Source organism: Brassica napus, chromosome C7 (assembly GCF_020379485.1).
Source record: "Brassica napus cultivar Da-Ae chromosome C7, Da-Ae, whole genome shotgun sequence".
NCBI lineage: Eukaryota > Viridiplantae > Streptophyta > Magnoliopsida > Brassicales > Brassicaceae > Brassica > Brassica napus.
The window spans coordinates 28634839-28643813 of record NC_063450.1 but is presented as its reverse complement, the minus strand read 5'-3'; the positions used below and the strand labels follow the sequence as shown (position 1 = coordinate 28643813).

Sequence of the window (8975 nt, the reverse complement as noted above, 5' to 3'; positions counted from 1 at the left end):
ATTAAATAATAATTACTATATATATACACTAATTTGTAATTCATGGTAAAAACAACTATTGGAGGCGTTTATAATGTGATTAAAGAAAAATAAGAAGTATACCTTTTGTAAGGAGAAGTATACTTGTTTGCTTATGATTTGTGGTGTCAAGTCATTATGCATCATTTTTTTAAATTATCGGCTAGCTCTTATAGATGTGTTTGGATGTAAAAACGTAGAACTTAGTTTTTTTTTTATAGAAAAGCATAGTATTACACACAAATAAAAGGAGGGTACATTTTACCCAAAAAAGGAGGGTACATTATTTACCAAAATTAAAAGAGAGCACATGAAAATGAGGGTCACATGATAAGGCATCGTTAGAGCAAGAGCATTGGTGAACCCCCCCATTGGGGTTCACCCAAATTTTTTAATATTTTTTGGTGAGACCATAAATAGTTATGAACCTGTATTTGTTGTTTTCTGCATTAGTGAACCCGAAGAAGAAATTCATAGGAATAAAATAATAATATAAATTAAAAAAAATTAGAAATAATTCAGAATACATGAATAAAATATTAAAATATATTATAAAATTTTGAAAATTTTTTATTCAATACAATAAGAGTAGATTACATAAATAGAGAAATTCAAAAACATACAAAGCTTATTCATCTTCATCACCAAACTTTTGCCAAATATTTTCCACTAAATCAGCTTTCAATCGAGCATGCTTCTCTAAATCTCGAACTTCTCTGCGGATGCCTAACATATCACCGACATGAATACTATCTCTGCTTCTCACCCTTGAACTTCTGCTGGACTCTCCTGACTCAAACTCAGATGTATTAATTTGAGCGTATCCGTGCCGTTCGTTCTCTACTATCATATTGTGCAATATGACACAAGTTTTCATTACCTTTCCTATCTTTGCCTTGTCCTATTGTAGAGCTGGGTTTTTAACAATTGCAAACCTCGATTGCAATACTCCAAAAGCCCGTTCGACATCTTTTCTGGCGGATTCTTGCTTTTCAGCAAATTTATCGGCTTTACGACCTTGAGGAAGTGGGATGGATTGGATAAATGTTGCCCAATTTGGATAAATTCCGTCAGTAAGATAGTAGGCCATACGATAAGTGTGGTTGTTGACCTTGAACTTAACTTTAGGTGCTCGACCATGTAAGATGTCATCAAAAACATGTGACCGATCTAGAACATTGATATCGTTGAGGGTACCTGGTAAGCCGAAAAATGCATGCCATATCCAAAGATCTTGTGATGCAACAACTTCTAAGACAATTGTCGGCTTTCCTGAACCACGTGTGAACTGACCTTTCCAAGCCGTTGGGCAGTTTTTCCACTCCCAGTGCATACAATCGATGCTGCCTATCATCCCCGGAAACCCCCGTACCTCTCCAACATCGAGTAATCGTTGAAGATCCTCGGGTGTAGGTCTTCGTAGAAACTCATCTCCAAACAACTGTATTATTGCATCAGTGAAATTTGCCAAACATAAACGTGATGTACTGTCACCAAGTCGGAGATATTCTTCATATGTATCTCCCGACTGACCATATGCGAGCATACGTATAGCTGCCGTACACTTTTGAAGGGGAGAAAGCCCGTACCTTCCCGCAGCATCTCTTGTTTGCTGAAAGTATGAAACTTCACTACTTAGACGCTCGAAAATGTGAAGGAACAGTGGTTTGTTCATTCGAAAACGCCTCCTAAACATTTCAGGTGGGTATGTAGGATTTTCCATGAAATAGTCTTTCCATAGTTGATTGTGTCCTCGCTCTCGATCTCTTTCGATATAAGCTCGTTTCTTCCGGTAGTTGGTTTGACCATCAACTACTGTGTCTATGAAATTATCAACAACTTTGTCGATCATTTCATCAAAAGCTTTATCTGCTTCATCGCTTGATGAGGAAGACATTGTTGATTGATCTTTTTCTTGCTACGAAAGAAGAACTTATAGTTAATTTTTTTTTCATAGAATTCATTTTTTTTCTTTTCTATATGGTATGTTTATCTTTTTTAGAATTGTTTTTTGGATTTTAAAGTTACAGTTCATTTTTTTTTCATAAACAAAAGGGAGTATAATATTTTTTTCATATAATTCATTTTTTTTCTTTTCTATATGGTATGTTTATCTTTCTTAGAAATGTTTTTTGGATTTTAAAGTTATAGTTCATTTTTTTTTTTCATAAACAAAAGGGAGTATAATATTTTTTTCATATAATTCAATTTTTTTCTTTTCTATATGGTATGTTTATCTTTTTTAGAATTTTTTTTTTGAAAAGTTCGTATTTTACCTCTATGGATTGGTTTTTGACAAGTAGAGGTGGTGATGTCTATGCAATCGTGGTGAACCCCCGTGGTGATGGATGAGAAGTGTATCAGAGCAAATGGTGATGGTTGATGAGTGTATCAAAGCAAGTGATGAGTGTATCAAAGCAAGTGTATCAACGAAGTTTACAAGTTTAGAAGTTTTGGTTTTCAAGTTTACAACTATTGTGAAACACTTTGATGCACAAAAATAATAGAAAGACATAGTTTATATATATAGAGATACATGAGTCAAGTTGCTCGGGTACATACACCCGTGAGTTGAAAAGGCAAGTTGTGGGGACATACACCCGTGACTTGAAAACACATCCTGTGGGTACATACACCCATATTAACCGAAGGTCCTAAAACGAGTGTAGAAACATACAAAATACTACACTCTCCCGTGATTCAATCTGACATAATACTACTACAACCATCAACCTTACCCGTGACTTGATATGATACATAAAGAAACCGAGACCTACAACCACGTCCACATGCATCCTCCTCCTTGAACCCGTGACCTACAAAGAAAAATGGATACATATCAATAATCTAGATACCAAAACATATACAAACATTATCAATATACATAAACCAAAACATATTCAAACAATGTGAAAATACAACAGCTAAAACATAAAGCACAAGAGAGTGAAACAAGAGAAATCAAACGATTAACCAACTGATAAATGCACAAAAAAGCTTCCACTCACCACGTTAAAGCATTTCTGAAATGAGTTTGTTTTTTAGAGCTCTTTCTTGATCAGAAAGAGTTTCTGCATTTTTTCCTAGCAACCTATTTAGGAGTTTGTGTTTGGATAAGTTATTCTTTGCCTCTAAAATGCTCTCTATCTGATCAAACGCTGGTTCATTGAAGTGTTTCTTGCGTTTTGCTGCTTTGGAAGCCTTCACACCGGGAGGCCTAACATCTTCCTCGCCACCCACCTCCTCCGCAGGTTCCTTCCTCTTCTCCTTTGCACCATCTCGTGTCGAAGTATAGGATCTCCATTTTTGATCAAACCGAAGCTCCCTCCAACAATGTTCAAGAGTGAACTTGGCATTGTAGTCATTAAAGAAGATGTTATGAGCCGCCTTCATTCTCAGTTTGTCCAATGGCTTGCTTCTTCAAAGCAGCTTCGTGACATCCCACGAACTTGCAAACCTGTTCATTAACCCTACCCCACCTCTGCTTACATTGACTCCACTCCCTAGGAACAGAGCCAACGAGCAGAGGGCTTGCATTCACACACTCCTCTATGCGCTTCCAAAATGAGCCAGCCTTCTGCTCATTACTCACGATTGGATCCTTGCTGGTGTTCAACCAAGCACTGATCAGCACCACATCTTCTTTGGTTGTCCACTTCCGCCTTTTCGCAGGTTTTGGAACCTCAGAACAACCAATATCTATTGGTTGACTGCTCTGGGAGGCAAGGAGGTTAACGAACCCGTGAGAGTTAAGGGAAATTGGTTCCATTTAGTTTTAGATAGAAGTTTTAAAAGTTTGGTGTGTTTTGAGATGTGGATCATGCCTATGTTTTAATACTAGTTTTAGTGTTAGAAAGTAAAACAAATTGATTACGTGTGTGTGTTTGTCTAACTACCAAGCATTGATTAAACTAGTTTAAGTATGGTGTGTGTGTTTGGTTTTTCGTGTGTCTGTTTGTTGTGTGTGTTTTAATTACTCTATACTTGTTTTAGTGTTTGGTGTGTGTGTTTTAATGACTCTATAACAAGTACAACATAGGTATAACTACACAGATATCATTGAATGAACATCAAATAAATTTTAAAAACTCAACTACACCGATTTGATACACAACCATTCACTACCATTGAATACGCAACTACCTATAATTTTTAAAACTCAACTAAGTGTGGTTAAACTCTAGCTAGCTACCACTGTAGTTAACCAGTGTAGAGTAAGGGTTACCTTTTGTTTTCAGTCGAAGCAGAGCTTCTCCAAGACCTCAACCTGCATAGAGAGGTTATAAACCTGCCCAGTGAGGTTATCAACCTCTGCCTGTACATGAAAGAACAATCATACAGTGTTAGTCAATGCATAAAAAATTAAGAAATATTTTACAAAATTGAAATCAAATTAGAATCTAGTTACCTCCAGTCTCTGAATGTGGTTATTGACCTCCGGCACCCAATTTATCACCACCTCCACCTCCTCCAGACGCTTAGTGAGGCGTTCGATCTGCTCCTCGACACCAATGACCCAAGGCTGACGATAATGAAACCCATCAGCCTTGGTAAGAAGAAAAAAAAATTTGAATCAATAATCAATCTCGTTTAAAAAATAAAAAATTCAAAATACAATTAAGAACAACCGTACCTCGTAGTTTTTGCAGGTGAAGAACCGCTTCCCAGGAAGAGTGTCGTAGTCGTCCTTCCCACGAACCTCGTGAATGATACTGCCACCACAGGGACACCTCGTCGGAATCCTGTACTCTGAATCAGCCACAGAAGAGAGCATGTTGATGTACTCCTTTGTCCTCTTTGAATCTCTTATCTCTGCTGCGGAATCCATCTGCATCAGAAAAAACGATTCCTTTTAGAACCCTAACTATAAACTAAATCGATTACAAATCCCAAATAAACGTACCCGCATGACGATTTTAAACCAGAAATCTATACCCCCTTTTCGATTTCGAACCCTACGACAAAACCCCCAAAACCATAAATCAAAACCCCCAAATCGATTTTTAACCTAAAACGCTTTCGACCCCAAATGATTGAATCAATCGGTGAAACTAGTGGATACTCACCTCATATCGTCTACGAGAGAGTACGACGTCGATTAGATCGAAGAAAGAAAGAGAAAATGATCCGGCTATCGCGTCGCACGAAAAATCGCCAGGGAGAGAACGAAACCCTAGCTTTGGAAGAGAGAAGTGAAAATGAATGATCTATCGCGAATCCCTTTTTTCTCCGTCTACACGCGGACTCGCGTGTCCACTCTGCTATCGACGTGTGGCTTGACCCCGTATCATACGGGTTCACCCGCAAGAGACGGATCACGATATTAAACCCAATAAACATTTTCTTTTAATCGAATGGGCCTAGGATCCCGAGCCCGTGATCCGGTTATAAACCGTCGATGCGGAAGCTCTTAAGAGTTTGGTCGGTTAGGGGAACGCTGATGATTACTTCCAATGGTTTTGGTCAATGGACTTTTAAAGACTGAACAGTAGTACATATCATATCTGCTTTGTATATGGTATGTAGATTTTTCAACGTCATATCTCGAATGTATGATAATAATGTTCATACTTAGTTTATCGTAAAAAGAATTAGTTGTATCTTTCTATAACGTTGTTGTTTATATGCGCATGAGTCAAATTCTTATAACATTTTGCAAATCTTTAAAAATAATTTTGGTGTAATGTGTAAGAAAGGTATGGACCTGGAATATTGCTTGGATCAATAACACATGTCATTACTTCTTACAAACCGGAGTTGCTCATCAAGATAAGTGGTCCAAAGTCCAAACAAACGCATAAGCCGTGAGGATTATTTTCAGTTTGAGTGTTATCTTTCAATGTATGTCAGGTACGTAGTTGATTGCTCTTGTATTGAAGCATTTCTTGTGTCTACTGTATTACTACATAATAATTTGTCATATTTCATTTTTTAATAAATAAGAATGACGCGTGTTTTTAGTCGTGTTCATATGCATCTATATTTTTTCCTACTGAATAAATTGGCAGAAGCAAAAGCAAGATGGTGAGAGCGGATCATATGGGGGTTTAGTAATATCCAAAAATTAAATCGATGACACTCCGATGAGAAGAAGTCAATAAACTGTTGAGACCTAAGGGGGGATATAGAAACATCTAATAAATTTTTTTTGGGCAAAAAGACAACTAATAAAGTAAATGGCTTAGTGGTTGATATTGTGAAGTCGAGAGTGCTCCAATTTGGTCTCTTTAACTGGAAAAGATATATTCAATGGTGGTTAAATAAGTTTGAAGACATTGACATCGTTTGGATAGGAAGGAAAGGAAACATGGTGGCTGATAAACTATCAAAAGAACAGATTCCAAATGTAAATCTATTTTATTGTTATCATTATGTTCCTCGATTTCTTACTACTATGATACATCATGACTGTCGCCAAAAAAATGATACATCATGACTATCAGACTATGTAATTTCACCAGTTTAATAATATATCATGTTGACGTTAAAAAATAAAATAAAATAAAATGGCTTATTTTGTGAAGGACACTTCCTGGTTATGATTTGGGCACTTAGAGCAACATTATCACTGATTCTTAAGGAGTTTTAAGAGGTGTAGGATCCACAAAAATCATAAAACCTACCCCTTCTTCTTCCTCTAAAGGGGCGAGTCCGGTAGAGTTTTTGTACTGTTTGGGGGTTCCACTGACACGTGGCGGTTCGCGATTGATCCATTTTTAATTTTTTTTTTTAAATCAGACAAAACAAAAAAAAAAAAAAAAAATTAGAACCCACGCTCCCCCTTGCGTTAATGCGGCTCTTATTAATTTGAAGTTGGTTGTGCTATATTTCTTCCTTTCAAGTTTCAAGATACTATAATATATATATATATATATACTGACAATAAAACATGTCCAAGACTGGGTTCATAATTTACAACACACAAAACAAAATAAGCTAATGAAACAATATTGCCTTATTCAGGACGTTGCTACTACGATTCCAATCTTGATAGCATCTCTAATAGTCTTAGTAATCTCGAATCTAGTTCACATGAACGGCATTGTACATGCTGTATTATCAACAATAAGCGTTGTTCTCTACTTATGTTTCTTCGTGATGGGTTTCGGTCCTACTCCAAACATACTCTACTCAGAAATCTTTCCAACTCGAGTACGTGGAATCTGCATTGGCATTTGCCTACTCACGTTCTGAATCTGTAACATTTTAATCACTTACAGTCTCCCTTGTATAATTACCAATCATAAAATAATACATAAACTCTCAAAATCGTGCAATATATATATATATATATATATATATATATATATATATATATATATATATATTGACTGTCAAATGTGCTACTCATCCGTTAATTTATTAATACAACGTCATTTTGGATAAATTTTACAAAATTATAAATTTTAAAATACTACACGAACTCTCAAAATCGTGTTTATATATATAGATATTGGCTGTCAAACGTGCTAGTCATCCGTTAATTCATCAAAACGACGTCATTTTGGATAAATTCTGAATAATTAAAAAAAAATTAAAAACCTAAATGAACTCTGAAAATCGTGCACATATAAAATTATGTATTTTTAATTAATATAAGTTGAAATTTATGTTTATGCAATGGTTATTTTGGTATATTCAATTATAATGTTTATTTATGTTATTTTCATATTTTACAACTTATCAATATTTATATATTTTAAGTGATTTTACTATATATTGCAGACATGTCAAATAAGTAGCTTAAGACATTACTAATTAAAACCAGTCTTTTTTAAATTTCTTATAACAATTGTTTTTAAAATATTTATTAAAAAACTATTTTTGATTATTAGCTATTTATTATCTTAATATTCACACAATATATTCTACCCCATTATCTATAACTACATGATTCCAAAATTTTTTTTTTGGCACTGGTACATATATATATATTTATAGTTAAATGTCCGGATATTTTATTTTCATCAATAAGCTATAAGCAATCTAACACATTCCTTCGAAAAATCTAACACATTCCTTCGAAAAATAAATAATATTTTTGTGTCAGCTGCATTGATTTTCTAGTACTTAAAAATAAAATTAAGAGTTTCAGACTTTAAATTTAGTATATACTTAGAGCACCCACAATGGGGGATGAAGAAGAATCCTTAGCTCTTAATCCTAAGTTATTAGCAATATAATAATAATATAAACACTTAGTTAAGTAAGAATTGATCCCTAAATAAGGATTTTAAGGACCAAATCCTTATAGACGTGGCGGCATTGGGTGGCCATTGTCCTCTTGTTGATTTCTCTTTTGCCTCGTGTTTCTTCTGATCTCGTGCGGATCTGTCAAAGCAGGGAAACAACGGATCGAGATCAGCGACGATCTAGACGACATGGAAGACAATGAAGAAGACGAATCATGGAAATCATCATCGAGATCGACTCAAGCGTTCACAGTGATTATCCTTCTGCTCGTGGTGATTATGATTCTTCTCGGTCTCGGGATCTTGTCACTTCCCAATGCAAACATAAACTCTTCCAAGCCCAACGACTTGACCAACATTGTACGCAAGAGCCAGGAGCAGAGGTTAGTGATAAACTATTTAAATTGAATTTTCTGAAATCGATTCATGAATGTTTTTTTTGTTGTGAATTTTGATATTAGGAGTGGTGGAGATGAGGAAGGGAACGGGGAGCGTTGGGTTGAAGTGATTTCGTGGGAGCCTAGAGCTGTTGTTTACCACAACTTCTTGAATCTTTTTGACTTTGTGATTCCATAGAGTTTAGATCTACTTGAATCTTTTTTTTTGAAATGTGTTGAAAATGGAGGAAACACATTTTTGTCAGTTAGAAATTGGAGTTTTTTCATTTTCAATGAAAATGACTCGGAGAGAGGGAGGGAACACACATGTGGCTTGTGTCTGAAATGAGTTACTAAATTGGAATGTCCGAGATGTGATCTTGTGTTT

At 35.4% G+C, this 8975-nt stretch overlaps 3 protein-coding genes across 4 annotated transcripts; 1 reads left to right on the top strand and 2 right to left on the bottom strand.

The window, feature by feature from the left end:
- Positions 1-919: 919 nt before the first annotated feature.
- Positions 920-1915, bottom strand: LOC125590534. Its single transcript, XM_048764133.1, has one exon. The coding sequence runs from the start codon at positions 1913-1915 to the stop codon at positions 920-922; it is 996 nt and encodes a 331-aa protein (XP_048620090.1).
- Positions 1916-3394: 1479 nt separating this feature from the next.
- On the bottom strand, positions 3395-3787 carry LOC125590533 (glutathione S-transferase T3-like). Its single transcript, XM_048764132.1, has one exon. It carries the CDS (start codon positions 3785-3787, stop codon positions 3395-3397), a length of 393 nt encoding a protein of 130 aa, XP_048620089.1.
- A 4358-nt stretch (positions 3788-8145) lies between these two features.
- Positions 8146-8975, top strand: LOC125589868 (prolyl 4-hydroxylase 5-like). Of its 2 annotated transcripts, none has more exons than XM_048762482.1 (2): positions 8146-8593; positions 8675-8975. In XM_048762482.1, the coding sequence occupies exons 1-2, from the start codon at positions 8400-8402 to the stop codon at positions 8784-8786; spliced, it is 306 nt and encodes a 101-aa protein (XP_048618439.1). In that variant the 5' UTR covers positions 8146-8399; the 3' UTR covers positions 8787-8975. The 2 variants fall into 2 exon arrangements, with proteins under 2 accessions (XP_048618439.1, XP_048618438.1); XM_048762481.1 differs by having other exon boundaries at positions 8159-8593; positions 8672-8975.

Excerpts from the sequence above, each read along its gene's own strand:
- LOC125589868 (XM_048762481.1), top strand. The coding sequence starts at position 8,400 with ATGGAAGACAATGAAGAAGACGAATCATGGAAATCATCATCGAGATCG. Across the intron at positions 8,594-8,671 it reads CGCAAGAGCCAGGAGCAGAG|GAGTGGTGGAGATGAGGAAG; the intron begins GTTAGTGATAAA and ends TTTTGATATTAG.
- LOC125590533 (XM_048764132.1), bottom strand. The coding sequence starts at position 3,787 with ATGGAACCAATTTCCCTTAACTCTCACGGGTTCGTTAACCTCCTTGCC.
- LOC125590534 (XM_048764133.1), bottom strand. The coding sequence starts at position 1,915 with ATGTCTTCCTCATCAAGCGATGAAGCAGATAAAGCTTTTGATGAAATG.